This window comes from Aphelocoma coerulescens, chromosome 1, assembly GCF_041296385.1.
Source record: "Aphelocoma coerulescens isolate FSJ_1873_10779 chromosome 1, UR_Acoe_1.0, whole genome shotgun sequence".
In the NCBI taxonomy this organism is placed as follows: Eukaryota; Metazoa; Chordata; class Aves; order Passeriformes; family Corvidae; genus Aphelocoma; species Aphelocoma coerulescens.
This window is the reverse complement of record NC_091013.1, coordinates 3495217-3517774: the sequence shown is the minus strand read 5'-3', so window position 1 is coordinate 3517774 and position 22558 is coordinate 3495217. Positions and strand designations below refer to the sequence as shown.

General features: G+C 38.2%; 1 protein-coding gene across 3 annotated transcripts in view; it reads left to right on the top strand.

The window, feature by feature from the left end:
- The window catches only part of BRWD1 (bromodomain and WD repeat domain containing 1), a 42734-nt gene that overhangs the window by 8459 nt on the left and 11717 nt on the right, over positions 1–22558 (top strand). For 2 of the 3 annotated variants that reach the window (XM_069013798.1, XM_069013717.1), the window contains exons 11-34: positions 382–482; positions 1109–1149; positions 1866–1964; positions 3369–3519; positions 3972–4106; positions 4964–5092; positions 6263–6488; positions 6806–6991; positions 7897–8080; positions 8855–8945; positions 9882–10022; positions 11338–11423; positions 12316–12511; positions 13711–13827; positions 13927–14034; positions 14373–14497; positions 14602–14684; positions 15043–15154; positions 18163–18224; positions 18997–19152; positions 19758–19878; positions 21206–21331; positions 21873–21948; positions 22426–22470. In XM_069013798.1, coding sequence (XP_068869899.1) covers positions 382–482; positions 1109–1149; positions 1866–1964; positions 3369–3519; positions 3972–4106; positions 4964–5092; positions 6263–6488; positions 6806–6991; positions 7897–8080; positions 8855–8945; positions 9882–10022; positions 11338–11423; positions 12316–12511; positions 13711–13827; positions 13927–14034; positions 14373–14497; positions 14602–14684; positions 15043–15154; positions 18163–18224; positions 18997–19152; positions 19758–19878; positions 21206–21331; positions 21873–21948; positions 22426–22470 — 2897 coding nt within the window. Of the gene's footprint in view, positions 1–381; positions 483–556; positions 742–1108; positions 1150–1865; positions 1965–3368; positions 3520–3971; positions 4107–4963; positions 5093–6262; positions 6489–6805; positions 6992–7896; positions 8081–8854; positions 8946–9881; positions 10023–11337; positions 11424–12315; positions 12512–13710; positions 13828–13926; positions 14035–14372; positions 14498–14601; positions 14685–15042; positions 15155–18162; positions 18225–18996; positions 19153–19757; positions 19879–21205; positions 21332–21872; positions 21949–22425; positions 22471–22558 lie in introns of those variants that run through there. The other variant, XM_069013896.1, reaches the window with a different exon arrangement.

Sequence of the window (22558 nt, the reverse complement as noted above, 5' to 3'; positions counted from 1 at the left end):
AACCCAATTTTGATGCAGTTCACTTGCACAAATGAGGCAGAGGCTACAGGGAGAGTCATCTACATAATTCTGATTATCCAGAGCCATATTCCCCACCATTGAAGACTTCTCTCTGCAATTTGATATTAAAAGTTCCAGTATTGCCCTAATTACGTATTTTAAAATCTTTGTAATACTAATTTATTTTTACTGTGGCTGAGAACACTTTCTGGGGCAAGAAAGGGATTTCCTTCCACATATGTGTGTCAGTGGAAGAGCATAAAAAATGTGTCATTCTTCAAATAGTTGTGGGGTTTTTTATTTAAACCAGGCCTCTGAGAAATGGTGGTGACCTGTTTTAATTTCTTCCACCATAGGTTAATTATTGCTTGATTTTTACAGGTGGTATGTTTTTAGCAACTGGCAGCACTGACCATGTCATCAGGATGTATTTTTTTGGCTCTGAAACACCTGAGAAAATAGCTGAATTGGAAAGTCATGCTGTAAGTAATTAGTTAATTAGTGATTTGAAGCAGTATTGAAGTCATAAGGTGATAGTGTGAGTGGGTTTTTAGCAGTGCTCTTAATTCATTTTGTTTGCCTTAAATTTCTTTCTCTAATACTAAATCTGACTTTATTTTTGTTGCATTGATAAGGCTTGATCAGAAGACTTTAAGCTCTGAAGATAAAGTGTGTTACTTACTTCTCCTGCACTTTTTATTGTGATAAAAATGAATAATACTTTATTTCTTTAAGGAAAGTGTAAGTAAGAGTAGGAACAACAGATTCCTCACCATTTTAGTTGACTTATTTATTGCATTATTACTTATTCCATTGTATTGGAAATTTATTTAAATACGATTCAGTTGGCAACCAGGTTATTTAATCTGTTAATCCTTCATATTTAATTCAGGCAGTTTTTAAAAGATGCATTTTAAATGCATTAATGGTTAGGGAATTCTGGGAAGTGTTTATTGGACTTGGTTTGCCTTGCAGTTAAAACTCTTAGAAATTATACAGCATTTTATTTTTGCATTATTTCAGATTTTTCTAAACTCAGATTGTCAACAAGCATATTTCCTGTTTAAAAAAAATAAAATTTTCTAACAAACTGTACTTTTTCTTACAGGACAAAGTTGACAGCATTCAGTTTTCTAATGGTGGGGACAGGTATGTTGAAAGATGCTAAAATATGGACAAGAAAAATTGTTATTTTGGAATTAAGAATCTATTACTGGATGTTTCCAGTAAGAAAAATATACTTATTTAGAACTCAGAAGGGAAGTTTGGACTGATGCAGGAGCATAATTAAGCTTCAGCTGTTCCAGCTTTCTGTTGATCTGTGTTAGATGATACTTTTGGCCTGGCTGGGGTTATATTTACCTGGAGGAATTGTTACCACTTTTTAATATACCCAGTGTGTTTGTGGCTTCATAAATCTCCTTTTCCCTCTCATTTCCTTTAATTGTCAGTAAGTTTTGTATAGGAAGTAGGAAAAATGCAGTGAAAATGGTTAAAAATCAATTACAGTCCTTTTCATCTGATTGGTTCTTGCCTCTACTTCAGTATCTGAAACTCTGCAATTACTTAAAATATTGTGCTGAGGAGGAGTTGAGGATGGATTTGTGAATTGAGTTAAACTTTGGAACTTGCTTCTCTGTTCTTCATATTTTGACAACTCTATTCAGTTTTTCAGTTCAGAAAAACTCTTCCCTGATTTTTTGGAAAGAAAGTTAATGGACAGAGTTCTCTTGAGCACAAACTGAAGATTTCACTTCTGTCAATCTTCCACTGCAAAATTTATGTTGTGGTGGTGTGTAACTCTAAATATACTTTAAAGCAAATTTTTTTGAAGATAAATGAACTAATTTTTAATACTTGTTCAGGTTCATAAGTGGCAGCAGAGATGGGACAGCTCGGATCTGGCGTTTTGAGCAAGCAGAATGGAGGAGTATTTTGTTGGATATGTCAGATCGACTGCTGGGGTAGGTGAAATGCTCATTTCTTATTTCCTGTTGTGTAAATTCAGAAAGATTGAATAACTCAATTACTGAAATGAGACTCTGGTCAAAGTTCTGTGGTCTTGGGAGGGGATGAAATGAGTGTTCTGGTGCTGTAATAATTGCTGAATTTGAGTCTGTGCTTTCATAAATTCATAAATGTTCGTAAAACTTTCAAGTGTACTCAGTACCAAATTAATTTTATTGCCTCTTTTCAGGGAAGAAGGTGAACAGAAAGTGCAATCTACCTTTTCTATCTGGGTTTTAGTCAGACACCTGGTGTGTCATGGGAGAAATATTTTTAGATTAGTAAAAATAAAGTAGGTGGTGACCTATTTGCAGGAGAGGTTATGACATGGAATAGGTGGCTTTCCTCAAGGACTGATCTTGCTGGCTGTTCCCATTTTCTACTTTTATAAAAGTGAATTAATGAAATGCAGGTGGCACCCACCCTACTCTGAATAATGTCATTAGAGATGAAAATCAGGATATTACTTGATGTTGGGTAAACCTGAAGGGGGAGTGATTTACAGGAGTACCGAAGCTCAGACACCTTCCACAGAAACTGAACAGAAATTAATTTGTAGGTGATTAAATGAGATTTTAATTATATGATTTGTGGGTGATTAAATTAAAAGCCAAACCTTAGGTATACAACTTGATTGGAAGGTGGTTTCAGGCTTTTCCTGTGATGAAAGAGACCATGGAAAAAAACATGAAAAAACCCTGATTTTACAAAGAAAGGAGTTATTAATAATATCTGAGATTCAACTGTGGTTGTGTAGTTGAGGGCCTTTGTAAGAGGGGCCTCTGGTTGAAGTGGAACACATAATCCCATGTGAAGGTGTTTCAAGGAAAACTTATTCCTTCACTTGACTAAAATGCTGAGGGGGAGTATTACAGTATCCTATAAAGGTATTTTGGGGAGAGAATGAGGAAATAGACTGAGGTTAAACCAAAATATTATCTTTACTATATTTGTGTTGGAACTCATTAAAAAAAGCTTAGCTAATGTAGAGATTGGCTTGGGAATCAGTTAGTTGGAAAAGCTGACTGTAAAAAGTCCAAAATTTTAAAGGATTTGTATTAGGACTTTAATTGTAGAGGAGCCAAGATTCTATGAAAAAGGAAAGCCTTTTTGCCTTGCATCTCAAATGGGAAAGAGATTATCAAGTCCTTTAAAATTTAAAACTTCAGATTTGCTTTAAATGAAGAATTTTGTGGACAAAAGTTTCAACCCAAATTTAATTCTTCACTTCCTTTCTGTTGTCTGATTATTAACACAGGAAAACAGGTTATTTTTCTGTATTTTGATATTGAAATGGATTAATTAAAATACATGAATATTTTTTTAATACATTTCTCACCTGTTTGACTTTTTAAAAATAGTGACACTTGTGCAGAAGAAGACAAATTCATGAAGCCTAAAGTAACCATGATAGCTTGGAACCAAAATGACAACTATGTTGTTACGGCTGTGAATAATCATCTGCTCAAAGTTTGGAATTCCAGTACAGGGCAATTGCTCCATGACTTGCTGGTATGGAATTCTCCTTGCTTTTTTAATGTTTTCCTGGAATTGCAGTGACATGTGCATGCTGAATTGATAATTAACGCTGATCAGTCTTGAAAGCTTTGTGTGAATAATACAGCAAGTGTGGTGTTCCTGGAATTCTTTTAACCAAAGTTTGCTGCTTCCTCCTGCTTTGGGCTTTCCTCCTAAATAAAAGGAACAAATAAATGTGGAATAAATAAAAGGTTTTGTGCAGTAACTTGCCCATTGAATAATTCACCATCCCTTGGCAAAAGCTTCATATTACTACAGCTTTTGCATGAATCTCGAAAATTATTACCTTTGGAATGCTCAAGTGTTTGTGGCTGCTTGGGGTTTAATTTTCCAGAGAGGACAGCACAGGCTTTGGGCTCTACTGTGAATATCCTGCTGATGTGGATTTTCCTTGTTTGCACGTGATGTGCAATTTTAAATTGCAGGGCCATGCAGATGAAGTGTTTGTCTTGGAGACCCATCCTTTTGATTCCAGGATAATGCTGTCTGCGGGTCACGATGGCAACATCTTCATATGGGACATCACCAAAGGCACAAAAACAAAGCATTATTTTAACATGGTAAGGTTTTCTTTAAACACAATTTGTTCTCAACACATGAGTGTGTTCACTACCAGCTTAAGAGCCACCAACACACACACCCCACTGCACCTTTAGGAAAAAAAAAAAAAAACCAAACAGAAGAACCCTAAACCAGCAAAATTTATGAGTTCATTTTCTCTTAGCGCTTTTTACCTTAGAATTTCCTGGTTATTGCAGTTTTTCCATCCTTTGTTACTGAAGATCATTGTTCACCTCAGTTATTTTCCTCGGCTGAGATGAAGTGCCATCTGAAAGGCTCTGTTTTAGACCATTGTTTCAAGACTCTTGTGGACAGATACTTGCATTTTCCACTGTCTTAAAAATTACAATCTTATTATCTGTTGGCACAGTTGTGCTTGAGGGCTCCATTTGACAGCTCATTGTTAACACTTTAAATTAGGTTATTTTCTCTGAGACTTTTTTAATCCCTCTTTTTTCTGGTCAGTCTATAGCAAAGAATTTTTTTTTACATTTTAAGATTCTCTGGGTTTATCTTGAAAGCTGTTTAACAAAATCAATGTATATTAGCTCCAGTTTACTTCAAGCAGTGTGCTGACAGCTAAAAAGCCTCAGAAAAAGACATTTATTTCTTTATTTTCTTCACTGAGCGGTAACTTTTCATAACCTCTAGTGCATCTTTTAAAATTGGTTCAGGACTTAAATTCACATGTCAAGGGGAAAAAAAATATACTGAAGTAACAAAATTACTTGTGCCTTAATGGAGGTATTTAGGGAGATGCATGATTGCTTTTGAGAGAGTAATTAGTTTTTGATGCTTACGGTTTGCTCTGAAAAAAATGGTCAAATAATCTTACATTATTTTTCCTTCAATCCAGATTGAAGGCCAAGGACATGGAGCTGTGTTTGACTGTAAATTTTCACCAGATGGCCAGCATTTTGCATGCACAGATTCTCATGGACATCTGTTGATATTCGGCTTTGGCTGTAGCAGGCCTTATGAAAAGGTAAGTTCAGCTTTTTCTGTGTCAAGTTTCAAACTGAAATTACATTAATTAGTTTAAAAGTTCATATGGAAGAAATACTTTGTGTGGTTACAGGATCTAAATATGATGGATTCCTTGAGGTCTGTAAATTGTCTTGCTTGTATGATCCTGGCAGAGCAGGAAAAACTAATGTCTCAACATTCCCATGGGAGTAGCTCCCAAGAATGTTCCTAGAGTACAATTTTCATCTTGGAGACAGCGAGTTCATGTTAATTGTTCAACCTCAAAAATGCTTCTAATTTCTGCTGGTTTATCTTGCAGTTCTTTAGCTTTTTCTCACTCAAGCCCAAATTCACTATAGTTGATTAAATTAAGCAAAAGTAAATTATTCATCCAGCACCATGGATTTTGAAATACTAGAAAAACATGCACAGGAGAAATGTTTTGCTTTTTTCGATCTATCAGCCTTTTTGTTTTGATAAATACACATTTCTTCTTTTCTTCACTTCCCCTCAATTTTTTTCAGGTTGCAATGGTAGTTCCATGTGTGTCATTTTAAAGAATTATTTTTTTCCTTGCTCTATGTTCTTAGCTGAAATTGAAACTTGTTCTCTTCATCTTTCCCATCATTGCTGGAAGCAAACATTCTGACTGTGATCTAATATTTATGTAACCATTTTCCTTCAGCCTCATGGATGCTGCAGAAAAAACTTCAGGTGGACATAGATTAAGAAAGAATTCATGATTAAGAAAGCTTTACTTTGAGAGCTGTTGATGAGCTTTAGCCAAAGATTTCCTTGCAAGGAAACTTCAGGGCCACTCACAAGTTGGACTTGTTAATCCTTGTGGGTCCCTTTCAACTCTGAATATTCTGTGATTCTGGTAATTGTAGGGGGAAAAAAGTAGAATGAGAGAGAAATATTTTGAAATGTAAAACAGTGCTTTCCCTTCAAGTTACCTCAGCTTTTTGCTTTCTGAAAGAATTTTGTTGCCTGCAAAAGCACTATCAGAAGTTGCAGTACTGCAGTGCCCATCCAGGTTAATTGAACTTACACATAACTCTTCTCATTGGGAACTTGCTTTTTCTTTTACCTTTAAGGAGATTTTAGAGACTTTATTGCTTGTTCTTCTCTGTCCTTCAGCATTTTTTTTTTTTCAAATTGCTAACATAAGAATAAAATTCCGTTTTAGATTCCTGATCAGATGTTCTTCCACACTGACTATCGGCCTCTGATCCGAGACTCCAACAACTACGTGCTGGACGAGCAGACTCAGCAGGCCCCTCACCTCATGCCCCCTCCCTTCTTAGTGGATGTGGATGGGAACCCTCATCCAACAAAATATCAAAGATTGGTGCCTGGAAGAGAGAACTGTGCAGATGAACATTTGATTCCTCAGCTTGGATATGTAGCAACAAGTAAGAACAGTATCATTACAGCTCAACATTCAGAACTTCAGAGTTATGCACTAGTTCTTAAGAGGATATCAGCAATTTAAAACCACCTTTTTTTCACTTGATATTTTGTATTTATGTTCACTAAAGATGCTGGAGGGTCCCACAGTGAATACAATTTAAATGAGCAAAAAAAATCAGTTGTTCAAATGGATGTTGCAGGTCTTCTCTGTAGGCAGTGGCATGCACAAGTTGTGTTTGATTGTACATTCCATAAATGCCTCATTTGGAATAAATAATTGGAATAACTTCATTCATTTGATCTGTTTTGTACTTGCAAGGTGATGGAGAAGTTGTTGAGCAGGTGATTGGCCAGCAGACGGTTGACCAGGATGAGCCAGGCTTGGAGCCCAGCATTCTGGATGGGATGATCAGACAGCTACAGCTGGAACAAGATCAGAGAACTGGAGCTGATCAAGAATCTGCTCCAAGTGGCCCCCAAAACGGGGAGGGAACACCCAGGAGAGGTTAGGACTGCTGATAAATTGTTCAGTAATTGTTCTGTTTCCATTTTTATTGTGCTGTGTGAAATACTGAAATGGGTTTTAACTTTAATGTTGTTTAGGGGAATAAGATTCCTTTAACATTGTGGTATCTTGTTAAGGTATTTTTATTCATTAAAGCACTCCTGCTCCTGTGATTAAATTACAAAGTTTTTCACTTTAAGAGGAAAAGGGCATTAATAACATGCAAAATATATACAACAGAATTTTTTGCAAATACTTGCCAATACAAGTTATTTTTGCATTCCTTACTTTTTGCAAAGTGAGTATTGTGCCATTATTCAGACTGGTTCCCCCCTCTTCCTTCTGTACAAATTTAAGCAAGACGCTTTCCTGAGCTGTGTCCTTGTAGGTTTAATTATGTAATTATATAACTTGGATGCAAAAATTTATATTTTATTCTATTATTAGGTAAATATGTAATATATAACTATATATTTATTTATATGCTCTCAGCTCTTGGAAGAAGGCTTTTTAGAACCTCACTGGCATCAGAGCTCTCTGAAACAGTGCAGAAAAACCCTTCTGTCACACCACAGTTCCTTTCACTGGGAAGTGAATGTGGCACTCAGTGCTTTGGTCTGGTTGACAGGGTGGCCACTGGTCAAATGCTGGATTTTGGAGGTCTTTTCCAGCCTAAATGACTCTGTGCTTCTGTGAAAGTAGTAGCAGAGCTCACCATGTTAAAAGTCTCTGTGTAATCTGTGTTTTCTACAAGACAGATAATCCCCTGAAGACTCCAGTCACGTACTTACAACCGCAGAGATAAAAATACAGCAGTTACTCCTTTTTTTTATCTGTAGAGCAAGAAGCAATGAACTTCCAGTTCTCTGCAGCGTGGCAGAAATGTTTTTCTTTGTGTGTTTCAGCTTTCAGGAGGCCGAGTCTGGACATCCAGTCCCCGCCCAACATCGGGCTGCGGCGCAGCGGGCAGGTGGAGGGCGTGCGCCAGATGCACCAGAACGCCCCGCGCAGCCAGATGGCCACCGAGAGGGACCTGCAGGCCTGGAGGCGCAGGGTCGTGGTGCCAGAGATCCCCCCCAGCCTGCTCAGGTCTGTTAGCAGCCTGCAGGGAGCACTAGGGACAGCACAGCAGCTTGGTTTGTCTAAGTTGAGGGCTGTTACACCAAAGGTAGAATGGATGCTGTTGGAACAGTTGAGCGTTGTGGGGCAGATGTGCTTAAAAACCCTTAATTGTAAGGTCTGTTCAACGAGAAGAAACAGAAGTTGTCCAGTTGAATGATTCTCCCCTCTTTCAATATTTTAAATCATCTTCCAGGACAGCTAGATCAGCTAGATTCTTGCTTTCTCCAAAGTAAAAGATGCTGGTTAAATTCATTTCCATGGAAGAGTTGGGTGAGACTGTGCTTTCTGGGAGACTTTTGGAGGTGATGAGTTACAGCCACTTGAATTGCTAAACCAGTTGCTTTCAAAAGTACTATCAGTATTCATTTGTGGAAAGTTGAATTAGTAACTAAACATCTCTTTTTAAAGGTACAACAATAAATGCTATCACATCTCTGAGGGTTTTAAGAAGCATTCCCAGTGTTGGGAGGTAGAGCGATTGCAAAGGGAAAAATGTGAAATAAAAATGAGGTTGAAAATGTGGGTTATATTTTGGTGTTTGGAAGGAAGACTTTCTTAGCATCCATATTTTTTTACTCTTACCTGGAAATGATAGGATGGTTTAGAATTATTTGAGCAACAATAACATCTGAAATTAAAAATGGAATGGAAGTAGGTGTAAGGAATTTTGAGAGAGATCCCTTAAAGAGACCAGCATTGTCAGAACAGGTGTAGAATGAGATTTTCATGGCTTTCTTGTAGGAAACAGGAAGAGTATCGGATTGCAAAAGGGGAAGAAGAGAGAGATCTTTATGCAACAGAGAAGAAAAAGTCATTTGAGTCACTGGAAAAGGTATGTGGCAGCTTCTAGGAAAGTGAGCATTCTCAGGGACAAGTGGTGGTGTAGAAAATAAAAGCAGAGTTTTCTGATATAGTCTTCAAGGACCCTGATGATTCTTGTGGGACAAGGTTTGATTTATTTTTATGGATACTTAGAATTCTTTTTGCGTTCAGTCTTGCCTGCTTCCATGTGAGGTATCTGACAATAATTTTTAAAGGCAGGATGGCTTTCAGGCCGTTCTGGTTTGACTGCAGTCAGACACAGCTGCTGCAGGTCCTGCTGCATCACTGAGGTGTAAGTGAGAGCATTCAAGGTCCTGCACTTGAGGAATCACAGGCTATAGTGCTGTTTGTTCCCTTGTTACTTCAGATGACAGTGTTTTGTATGGGGAAACTTCTTCAGACTTCCCTCCTTTGAAATGCTTTTTTCATTACCTGTTTTGTGGGAGAGATTGGCAAGAAGCAAAACTTGGTTATTGTGCTGTTTTTATGAGATTGTGGCCTGATTCTCTGTGTCTTGTGGTACAAAACAATTTGATGCAAGAATTCTACTGCATGATCCCCTTTACTGAGGGGAGCTGGGGGATTGAAACAAGATGATCTTTAAGGTCCCTTCCAACTCAAGCCCTTCTCTGATTGTATAATTGCACATTGTAGGCAGTTAATGCCTTGCTTCTGTAGATACATTTATTTATCAAGTCATGTGAATGGAGCTGTCGCTGTAATTTATAATGAGCAATTTCTTACAACAACTCATAAATTTGGAACAGCAAATTTAAAACTGTTGGCTTACATGGAACTTACTTCTTGTGAAAGGGGGTTTTAACGTAATGAGGCTATTTCAAATTTTGCATTCAGCAGTGCTTTTAGCCACCCTTTACCACTCATAAAAGTTTGCCACATAAATATTTTTATTTAGCCCCTGTTTTTTCACCTCTTTATAAATTAGAGTGACTCAGAGTCTTCATTAATCCAATCGAAGCGCCGACTGCACAGACGGAAATATTCCAACTACCGAACACGGAATAACATTGAACAGCTGGAGTCTTCTGAGGAGGAGAGGGACAACTGCTTTGGCTTGATAGAGCAGGTCAGTTCTCTTCTGAGTTTGGATTTTGAGCCTGAGTTGCTCAATAAATGAAATTTTGTGTAAGTGTGTATTTTCTCTCTTAAAACATGCAAACAAAAACCCCCCACCCCTTCTTTTTCCAGAGAAAGTAATTCTGGAAGCACCATTATTGTTAGCACTTCTAATGGACAATGCTGAGGTTGGTCAGGTGACATTTGGATTTTAGATGTGTTTTGATTTTTTTCTATGGAGATTTTGAAGGCTCTTGCTGCCGTGATTCTTCCACAGGGTCTGTTTCTTATGGCTCAGGGTGATACAGGACTCTGTGGCTAGCAGGAGCTTTTTGGTTGTGTCTGATGTGTTATCAGACTCTCTAAATGGGTGGTAGGACTGCTTGGACTGCCCTTGTCTTGCCTTGCCCACGAGGAAATAATTTTAAAGTGGGAAAGGGAGAAGTGGAAGGAACAGAGAAGCTTAGACTTGTTGGACCAGTAACTTTGTTAAGGAAGAATGGTCAGCAAAAGGGAGGATGTTTAGGAGGAGATCTTGCAAGTAAGATGAGGAATGGTATTCCTTGGAAATTGGCTCTCCTTTTCTTGCCTCTAAATAAAGAATTTTAGTGTGGCTAAAAACAATCACTTAGATTGATTGAGAAGTTCAGTGAGTATTGTCCATCTACACAGTGTATGAGCAGGTTTTTGTGAGGACTGTGAGCTTTGTTACTCTGAAAATGACAGTCAGTTGGACTAATTCAAACATTTGAAGCTACAATTGAAATCTCATGGGATTTTCTGTTATTTTTGGTTTTTTTGCTTGACAACATACAACTTGACACGTGAGCCATGCATCATATTGAGTCATTTCAGTTATGAAAAAACATTTAAAACATTATATTAATGCAAATAAGTTGATGAGCAACAGCTAAAGTCGTAATATATTTTGGTGTATCTGTATTGTTTAATGTTGCATTTAAATACATGCATGAGTACTCCAATTAGTACTTGGTCAATCAGTTGATACTAAAGCAAGGGGAAAAAGCCCTCATCTGATTCTAACTTGCATAACCAATAAAAAAAAATCATAGCAGTGACAGAATATCCCCTTGTTGTGTGTGGAGAGATGATGTGATTGTTTTTCTTGATCTATTCCTTTTGCAATGTAAATTCTTCCCTGTCAGTCAGATTTTATTATGTATATTACATGACCTTATTACTTTCATTTCCATTTTAACAACTTTTTACCAAACTTCTTTTTAGTTTGATTATGTGGACATCATGTTGTTAAGTTTCAGACCTTAAAACATGGCTTTGGCTTCACTGTGTAACTTTAAATTTAGGAGGCAGAAGAAAGTGAGGGCTCTGGTTCATCTGATGAAGAGGAAGAGTGGAGAAGTGACAAGAAAAGCAACAGTAATAGTTCTAGGTAAAGTGAAAAAACACATCCCAGAATGATTTTTTACTTGAATTTTGACAAATTAAAAGTTGTATAAAAGCTCTCTTGTGCTTCAGATGTGATCATATTATAATAATAACAATCATAGAAATAATAATCATACAAGGTATAATTCATATCCTTTACTGACACATTGTATTGTTATTTACTGTTCCATTTCACCAAAACATTCCTATTTTTTAATGTAAATCCAGTTCCCTCTGCTTGTTTTGCCAGATGGTAAAGACAGATGAGAGTCTGGAATATTTCTATAGTGTGTTTTGTTCTAGTTTTGGAGGGGTGAGAGATTTCATTTGGGAATTTTTTTTCCAGAGTTGGTTTTTGGCAGTTTTTTGGTTGGTTTTTTTTTTTTCCTTCCTCTTAAAAAAATTTTTGAAAAAAATCTGAATTTTTGGAAGTTTATAGTTTTATGTAGAACTGTTTTAGATATTCAGTATGGCTATTTTAGATATTCTTTCAGAATTCTGTAGTACTAGAAATAAAAAATATTCAGAGAGAGAAAGTGGATGTGTAGCTGAGATTTGTATAAGTGTAAAGAATTTAAGCTGTGTTTGGCTTTTGTGTTCCTTAGGGAGGGCTTCTAAATAGTCCAGAATTCCATGGCACAACTTTCTTGAATAAAATGACTGATTTTAAAATTCACCAGACTTCAGTTGTTTGAAGAAATGTGCTTTGAATTACTGGATTCTCCCAAAAATTCACGTTAAGCTTCAAGTGAAGTAATGCTTACAACAGGTCAAAGTGATTTTGAAGTTACTTTCAAAAACATTTGCTATCTCCTGGTATTTTTCTGAGAGAGTTCAGAGTTCTGAAATGGTGACAGCTTGGTTCTGTTTGTGTTTTCCCTGCCCTGTGTGGACAGTGACTCCTCAAGCAGATATTCCGACTGGATCGCGGATGCCGGGATCAACCTGCAGCCGCCCGTGCGGACCTCGCGGAGGAAAGCAGTCAGGTACTGCAGCACCTCTGAGGATGAGGTGTCAGCTGAGAAATCCTCTCCTCCCAAGAGAAGAAGGAGGAAAAGGAGGAAAAAACCCAAACCAAAAAAGCAGGAGGAGGTATAAATTTCATTTTTTTCTACTTAGTCTTTTAAGGAATTTCTCTTAGGTTTTAGATCTCGTCATTCGAAGATGTTAAAACAATAGTTACTCCCATTAGCCAAGGATCTTACTGTCACTACACACAGGGTACATGAAGTTAATTTGAGACCATTCCCAGTGTGAGGGATGTGCTGATTTGTAGGGAGGAATCTGCATTCCAAGTGAAAGCACTTTCATTTTCCAAATAAAATGGGTTCTCAAGGTTGATGTTGTTAAAGGGGAAATGTGTTTATTAAATATCAGTACAGAATATCAGACTTTTCCCAAGGGCATGGAGTGATAGGACAAGGGGTGGGGGATGGCTTTAAACTGAAGGAGGGCAGGGTTAGATTAGGTTAGATGAGGAATGAATTCTTGACTATGAGGATGGTGAGGCACTAGGACACATTGTCCTCAGAAGTTGTGGCTGCCCCATCCCTGGAAGTGTCCAAGGCCAGGTTAGATGGGACTTAGAGCAATCTGGCAGAGTGGAAGGTGTCCCTGCCCATGGCAGGGGGTAGAACTGGATGGTTTTTAACATCTCTTCCAACCCAAACCATTCTGTGACTCTGTAACTTGGTTAAACTGTCTGGTTCTCTACCTGTTTTAAATCTTAAGGGGCACAGTCACTGCACTCATAGTAGCCATTTATACTTTGGTTGAATTTTAAATTTTTTTATAAGTTACAATAATTTCCCTTTTTTAAGCTACTCAGTTTTTAAAGTTAATTTCATTAATTACCCTTTTCAAGTTACAACAGCTACTGTTAGTTGTTTTCTACCATAAAGGAGCAAACAAATTTTTTTAAGCCTGGGGTAATTTTGATACGTTTGGTATGTTCTTCTCTCCACCCTTTCACTTTCTTCCAAGTAGAACCAATAGTTTCTTGCAGCTTGATAAATTTTTAAGTGGGTACTGAGACTGTCATCTAAATTATAAAACTTTCTGCTAAGACCTGCATAATAATGACTTGCTTACTGAAATCTTCAGATAGGAAAGGAATGTTTAGTATTAGAATTACAAATACAGTTACAACTCAAGCAAAGCCTTGGAGGAATTTTGCTGATACTGCTTGGAAATGCTCTAGATTAGTCCTTTATAAGTTATGCTGTTGTCTGCCAAATCAAAATGGAATGATTTGTTTTGAATTCATGTCCCTTACGTCTGATTTTGTGAAGGCTGATGCTGCAGCACAACCATTAAACTTGGAGCTGTCCTATGACTGGCACCCTCCAGTTTGGATCACGGACACGGCTCTCCGAAGGTCCCCATTTGTCCCTCAGATGGGTGATGAGGTAGGAACATGGATTAAAATCTTCCCATGCTTGTGATTATTGTAATTGCTAAATACAGGAAAACATTCACTGTTTGGGGCTTGCTGGGGTATTTTTTAGGTGATATATTTCCGACAAGGGCATGAAGCTTACATTGAAGCAGTGAGAAGAAACAACATTTATGAACTGAATCCACACAAGGAGCCATGGAGAAAAGTGGTGCTTAGGGTAGGTCTGCACTATAGGTTCTGTGGGGTCAACACAGAGACTGAGACTGAGGACTTTTACTACACTGTTTGGAAAACATGGATTTGTGAGGTTACTACTATTTCCCTATTGGGAAAGTGTTTGCAATTACCAGATTGTCTTCAGAGTTTTCTGTGGGAGGCCCAAATTAAATAGCTGTGTGAAAATCCTAAGGCTAGCACCCTGTCTTCCATTGAAATCTCAAATCTAATTCCACTATTTTGCATGTGGGTACAATTGGTTAATTCATGTTAAACGCATAGTTCTGTGCATGGTCCCTGAGATAAAACCTGCTGAAGCTGTTTGTTCTTGCCCTGTAGGATCAGGAATTGGTAAAAATTGTTGGAATTAGATATGAAGTTGGTCCTCCCACATTGTGTTGCCTCAAGCTTGCCTTTATAGATCACGCCACTGGAAAACACACAGACAAATCATTTTCCATCAGGTATGTGCAGTTTTTTTAGTTTCTTGAAAAGTATTTAAGAAATGCTTCTCTTTAATCTTCCTAAAGCCCTGAGGCACACGTGAATGATGATTATTTTTATCCAGATACCACGACATGCCCGATGTTATCGACTTCCTTATCTTACGCCAGTTCTATGACGAAGCACGGCAGAGGAACTGGCAGGCCTGTAAGTGTTTGCTGAGTGTTGGACTGAACAGTTTTGAAATCACAAGTGTGTCCTTGTTTCTCCTAATTGCTACATGTGCTGTTTGTAGGGTCAGAGGGTTCTCTGGTAGGCAAGAGGTAGAAATTTGAACCATGGAGGGACTGCAGTAGATGTAAATACAGTCACCAAAATATGTATCAAGACTGTTCTGTTCCCTTTTTTAATTTTAAAACTAAATAACAGACCTACATGTCAGTAGGTCTAGAACTTTAATTATGGAGAGAAATCAAGCAGTACATTTATCAGAAGTTTTTCTGATTTCCTGTGGCAGCCACACGGTTAAATACTTCTCTCAGCAGAATGTCTGTGTTTGCTGCAGCTGACAGGTTCCGCTCCATTATTGATGATGCCTGGTGGTTTGGGACAGTGCTGGGTCAGGAACCTTATCAGCCTCAGTATCCAGACAGTCACTTCCAGTGTTACAGTGTCAAGTAAGTACAAAAAGATTTTATTTCCAATGTTATTCGTGTGTCTCTGCTCTCACACAACTGCCTCATTGCTATGAGAATGTATAAATTGTTCACTCAAATTATTTTACTGGTTGTGTTGTCACTTACTGGTTTTAAGTTGCTATTGTAGCACAGTGTGAATGTAATAACTTGTGGCAACTTGTTAATGAGTGGTAATATGGTAAAAGAAGTTGTTGACCTCTTCACATTTCCTGTACTGACTAATGCTGGGTCTTTCACACAAAACAAGCAATGCAGATTTCTGTGAACATTAATTGTTGGTCTGCACTGATAGTTGGTTTGGGAATGTTGAATCTCCTCTGTGGTTGCTGACATCAAGGTCCTTATGCCTCAAGTCCTCACACTTCGGTCTTGCACATTGTGCACCCTTTTTGATATCAACAAAGAGGCCTTCACACAAAGGAGAGGAATGGTAAGCAAAGATATCTCTGGACTTCGGTGTTCAGACTCAGGGTATTGACCTTGTCCTGCCCTGTCCAAGCTGTCTGGAATAGAATCACAGAATAGTTTGGGTTGGAAGGGACATTGAAGATCACCCAGTGCCACCCTCTGCAGTAGGCAGGGACACATTCCACTATCCCAGTGTGCTCCAAGCCCTGTCTAACCTGGCCTTGGGCACATCCAGGGACAGCCACAGCTTCTTTGGGCAACTTGTGCCAGAGCCTTCCCACCCTGAGAGTCAAGCATTCGTTCCTAGTATCTAATCTAACCCTTCCCTCCTGCAGCTTAAGGCCATTCCCCCTTGTCCTTCACTCCATGCCCTTGTGAAGGTCCCTCTCCAGCCTTCTTGTCACCTCCTTTAGGCACTGAAAGGACACTTTTGGAATTTGGTTTGGTTTGGATTCCCCCAGCGAGGGAGGACTGTAAGGAGAATAAACAGTGAATATTTAATACTCCTCTTTCCATCATGCCCAGAGATAGTTCCCATGTCTTTTATGGTACATTTAATAGTCACAGTTTTATTGTTGGAGGACTTTGTAATTTCTTTTTCACTCAAGGGCTTTTGAACCTGTTGCTCACCACAAAGAAGGGAAATTTTATAGCTACTAGACAATCCAGTGAGACTGCCAAGATTGTGTTACGTTTTAGTTCCTTGTCTCATCTACTTGTCTTCTCTCTCAATGATTTTCCTTGGTGGGAAGGTGGAAGTTAACTCCCAGATTGAAATTCTTGCCTGTTACCTTCCCCTCCATATTCCATCCATTCCATGTGTTTTGTTGTGTACAGTTGTTCCTTAGGAGCAAGTTCAGGTGGGCTTTGGTTTTTTCTTGGCCAGTTCCAAATCAAGTTTTCAGTTAGGAATAAAAGCCTGGTGCCAATTTCCTGGGCTCCTTTCTTCTGTAAGACCTAAAGGATATTTCAATATTTAAATGCACCAGCCTTTAACAGAAAAGTCTAGAGCTGCTTTGAAGTGAGCAGGGAGGGAATGCTGTGTTCCTTAAGATCCCTCTCCAAAGGAACTTTATTCTACCTGGACTCAAAACAGCTCTTGTAGAGCAGAGTCTTCACATATGTGTATAAAAACATCTGGAGTGTTTGGCAGTTGTATTTAGGTTTTGTGACTTGGCTGGGTCTGTTGCTCTTCTTGTCACATTTACCTCAATTTATCACTGTTACTGTTGTATAGAAAATAAATGAGTTGAAGATAATTTTCATTTTTTTGTTATTTTATTGGCCAGACAATAATAGTTTGTGTAGAAGCAGCTTGATGTATTATGAAATTGTATTACCTGGATGAACGGTCCTTAAGCAGAACCAAGTGGGGCTTAAGCTGTACTAAACTCTTGATTAAGTCTTACGTGCAAAATTATGCATTAGTATATCCATTTGTGAATATCAACAACTTGGGAAGTACTGTACAATAGCTGGGGAGGAGAGCTGAACTGATGAACCTCTAGGCCTCTCTTTGTTCATAAAGATGAAATAGGCTTGAATGATCCAAGTTTTCCTAAGACATTTGGAAATCCAAAACAATGGAGAGCTGCTCTTGCCAGAGCAGAGGTTTAGTTTTAAAATACTCTGAGCATGATCATTTCAGTTGCCAGTTGGTTTGAAATAAACACACAGGAGGCATTAGACCAAGTATCTGAGTTTATTGAGGCATCAGAAGTAGACCCAGGAATTTGGGGAACTCTGACAGGAAACTGCTGGCAAAGCTCTGAAGGGAAATTGGTGAACTGCAGGCTGATCTATTTGTTTCTGGTATGTGCCTCTAAGAAAGAACAGTAATAAAATAATGATCAGCTGGTCCACTCAGCCATGTCTTACCTTGGAAATAGAAAAATTCATTTGTGTTTTATGTGTTTTTAAAAACATGTAAAAATCTGCCCAAATGTGGTGGGTTTTGGAGGTATCTCAAAATGATGTTTACACCTAATAATTAAGTATCAGAGGGAATATAGAGATATATCAATAGCAAACTTGTGTTTGCTTTTGCTTTGTCCTGGACCTTAATTAACTGCAGTTTCTTCATTTTATATTTATCCTTTTCTTTGTCTTAATGTTGTCTGCTTTATAAACTGAAATGCTAACATATGAAATGCCTCACTTACTGTTTTCCCTTAAGCCATGGACTTGCAGAACTCCTGTTGTGATCAGCAAAAAAAATCTCCTATATTTTTCTCAAATCTTCCCCTTGATGTTATCTCACTTTTCCAAGTGTGCATCTTATTTTTCTTCTTCATCTTGATACAGGCTTTGTAAAATTGATTTATATATTGGGTAAGTTGCATACAGCCAAAATCAGGAGCACAATTTTAATCTGAAATTGATTATGAGGAATGTTTCCATTTTGCTGATGGCAAAGCAGTGCTTTTGTTTATGTACATGTTTATACAGTGTATTTTGTCAATACCTGCAAATAGCTGCAATTTGAATGTGCTCGTAGCTGAGATTAAAATGTGCTTGGAGGGAACACTTGTGAGTCAAGGTAACTTTAAATTATTATTTTTTTTACTTGGTGAATCCAGATGGGACAATGGTGAAATTGAAAAGCTGAGCCCCTGGGACATGGAACCAGTCCCTGATAATGGTAGGTAGAAACCCTTTGATAAAACAGCTGAATGTGCTTTTCCAACTCTTTCCAGTTCCTTTGTTTCATGCAGGTAGTGGACCTCAGGTGATTCCTGTCTTAAAGACAGTATTGAATCAGATTTAGTAAAATAATTTGAATATACCCATGTTTTTTTCCTTTTGCATCTTCCAGAGCAATTAAAAAAAAAAAAATAAAACAAACTTTTAATGTGTAACTCTGACTTATGGAATAAAATCTGCTACTTCCAAATGTCAGCTTTCAAAAATAATCTCAATTTTGAAACTATGAATTTGTTGTAGTACATTATAATACAAGGGAGTGCAAGAAGAATATATATAAAATAATTTCCAGTCAGCAAATCCTTACTGCACATCATTTAAAGCCAACAGTTATAAAGTTTGCTGGTCAAATCCAAATTATCTGTAAATGAAACAGCTGGATTCCTCGTTTGTCTTACCAATTCACTTTTCCAGTGCTTGTCAGTACTAGCTGGGAGGGGGGGAGGAAAGTTTGGGAGATACTAGAGAGCAGTTACTGAATAAGCTGTCAAAAAGATAATAAATTTAATTCAAAAGTGCAGAAAAACAATTTAGAAAAATTTGCTGTTTATATCCATTTTGTGTAATGTTTTGTTCCCACAGCCTTAGCATTAAACTGTACTTCAAGGCAAGGATTATTTTTGTCAGTTGCAAGCATACAATTATTTGATAAGTGTGAGTGCTCAACAATTCATCTTGTTATCACTTCTTCCCCAATTTGCCCTCTTCAGTTGATCAGCCTGAAGAATTAGGAGCGAGTGTCTCTGTGACTTTGGAAGAGGTGGAGAAGCTCCTGTACAAACCCCAGGAAGGGGAGTGGGGGATGAAATCCCGTGATGAGGCCTGTGAACGGATTATCCGTGGGATTGATCAGCTCATGACTCTTGGTGAGTGGGATCTGAGCATCGGGTAGTTTTCTCCTGGTGTTACATTTATAAGCAGATCCTGGAATATCACTGGCATCCTTTAAAAAATTCCCTGTGATAAAGTATTGAAGCAGTTATATGTTATTCTGTGCAGTTCTTTCTGTTTGTAGTGAGATCTTTATAATTTTATTTATGGTTGGTTTTATAACACTCAGCTCATTTGTCATGTGCCTGCAAGCTTTGAAATAGAATTGCAGAAGGGGTTGGGGTGGAGGGACCTTAAAGCCCATCCAGCCCACCCCTGCCATGGCAGGGACACCTCCCACTGTGCCAGGCTGCTCCAAGCCCCAATGTCCAGCCTGGCCTTGGGCACTGCCAGGGATCCAGGGGCAGCCCCAGCTGCTCTGGGCACCCTGTGCCAGGGCCTGCCCACCCTGCCAGGGAACAATTCCTGCCCAATCTCCCATCCAGCCCTGCTCACTGTCCGTTTGAAGCCATTCCCCCTTGTCCTGTCCCTCCATCCCTCGGAAATTCTCTTTCCATGTTTCCTGCAGCTCCTTCAGGTACTGGAAGGCCAAAAAGAAGGTCAAACAGTAAAATTTTGTTGTTCTTGCTGTTTTTGCCAGACATGTCAGCAGCTTTTGCTGGCCCAGTGGACCTGTGCACGTACCCCAAGTACTGCACGGTGATCGCGTATCCCACGGACCTCAACACCATCCGCACCAGGCTGGCCAACAGATTCTACAGGTCAGTGCTGCCAGGGGAGCAAGGCAGAAACTCATTTTGGCACTCTTTTCAGAATGACACTAAACCCTGACATTCTTTCTTTGAGAAATCTGCTATTTGAAATCATCAAATGTTAAAAAAAAAGCCTGAAGTTACTTCAGTGCTGATGACAATTCGGATTTTGAAGGGCTGTCCTTCAGTTACTTTGAACTTGAAGAAGGTTAAGCTCTTGCTATTTTCAGAAATGAGCTTAAACAGGAGAGGTGAAATGTTAAGTATTAGGAGTAGCATTTATTAAATGATAAAAACTTACAGAAGAGAAAGAGGGAAGAGTGTAGTGATGACAAAGTTCTGGTTTGCTGGATGTGCTGGTCATCCATAGCTTGAAAATATATTTAAATATATTCTTCATCTGGACCTGCATTCAGTGTGTCTGTAAATACAGTGAAGAGTCATTAACAGTGATTTTTCTCCTGTATAAGATGGAGAAAATATCTTGGGAAACAATTGGAAATTCTGTAGGTGAAGAACTGCAGACTTGGGGCATCTCTGCTTCACAGGTATAAGGAATTGGAAAAATGAATTGTAAAAAAATCCCCAAAATTACATGTTTGTGCCTGCTCATTTCTATCAAGTTATAATTTCAATTTATAGCCATTCCTTAAATCTTGTAATTTTACAGAGGGCACTGCTTTGAGTAGTTAGTTGGCCTCAAAGCAGGGTCTGAGGGAAGACAGAAAGGGACATCGTAGCTGAGATGTCTTTAAAAATGTAATTACACAAAGCTTCTTGTCACTCCTTTTTAATTGCTTGTGCTTTGTATTTACTAATTAAAAGTTCCTCAGATATGACTCGTGTTCCATTTCTCAGGGGGCTTTGCAACAAGCAGCTTCTGATATTTCCAGAAGAAATGTGGTAATTTAGAGTAGTGATTAAATAATATTTCCCCTCCCTTTTGAATAAGTCAAATATAAGCTTTTTAAAAATGCTTGTGTTCTTAAAGATTCCAAGAAATCTACACTCCTTGGGATAATTTCAGTAGTATTTTATGATTTAGTGGTAACAAGTTCTAGTGCTTGCTTGGCCAGCTGTATTAACTGAGTTTATATCACAAACTGTCTGAGGATGAATTATCAATAATGAGTTGGGAAATGAGTGATGAAAGATATGCATTGTTGGGTTTGCTTCCTTGGAGTTTCCATGTGAAGGAAAAGTTTGAGACTGCTCTAAAGGGACATAAAACAAAAGACATCTAAATCTAATATGGACAGAAACTTCCAAAGATACAATTTTTGCTGGTTGTCAGCTTTTCTTTAGTACTAAAGGTGCAATGTTTTCTAATTTGAAGGAGAATCTCAGCATTGGTTTGGGAAGTCAGATACATTGAAAGCAATGCCAGAACCTTCAATGAGCCTGGGAGTGCTATTGCCAGAGCTGCAAAAAAAATCACCACCCAGCTCTTAAAGTTTATCAAGTAAGTGGCATTTTAATCTAAATAATGCTTGAATCCTCGTGCTTTTGCACAGTGGGAGAGTAAAAACAGCTCAGTATCCCTTTGTGGTGAGCCCTGCTTTGACTGTTTTCAGTGCACTGTAAGGACAGGTGTATGATTCTGAGTGTTACCTTGAAAACTGAAATGTTCAGCTTACCAGGGAAACAGTTAAAATGCCTCTATTTTTTGTCCCAAAATACCACTTGACATTGAGCATGTTGAGTAGCTCAGCCTGTAGAAAGTAACTTCTGTGCTGTCCTGTGTAGAAGTTCCTGCTGTAGCTTGTCTGACTGAATTGAAAGGTTAAAATAAACTGAGAGGTTTATTTTGAAAGTGAGTGTGAGCAGCCTTCCTGCAGCTGGGCAGCCCCTTTCAAATCCCTAATCCTGATTTTTATATTCCATTTCATACTTAGTTACTGTCTTCCCTTTTAGATGTAGCACTTGGTTGTGGCTGAGTTTAATTTAGGAAACAACAGCTCTGCTTTTGCTATTACAGTAACAGAGATTTAATTGCATTGCAGTGACCAGGACTGTACAAACATTTTTGAATTATGTAGCACAACAGATGATGAACAAGATTGTCATGATGCTGATCTGGTAAGTTGGGGTTTTTTGTGAAAAGTTCCAGTAATTCATGGTGGTAACAAGATACCACCAAACTTCAAATATTGTTGGTAAAATTGCTGAGTTATTTACATAGCTAGTACAAACATGGACTATATTAAGAAGCTTTTATGAATGTTTTATGTCATTTATTATCAGTGAGTTGCATTACTGATAATATTTAGTCACTGAAGTCGAAAGCTGTTGGGTAATTGCAATTCTGATGGTGGTTTTTCCTTTTCCCAAACCACTGAACATTCCAGACTCCCAACTCTTGTCCTTATCTAGGATATTGCTTGCCAAGTCTCCCAGATGCTGTGTTATATTTTTTCTATGTTCATCTTCTGTCTTATTGAAAGAATTGAGCAGAAAATTTAATTTTACCAGTGTCAAATCTGAGGACACTTTTAGCTCCCATCACCTGTTTTTTCCTACGTCATTTTTAAGATCATTGGTTTTTATTTTGTGCAGGATGATGAAAAATGTGTTCCAAGAACATCATACAGAAGAAGAAAAGTGAGTTGGCCAGTCTTTACCTTATAACCCAAATTAGATGGAATTTTTTCTTGCTGTATTTCAGGAATGCTTTTCCTAACTTTTTTTT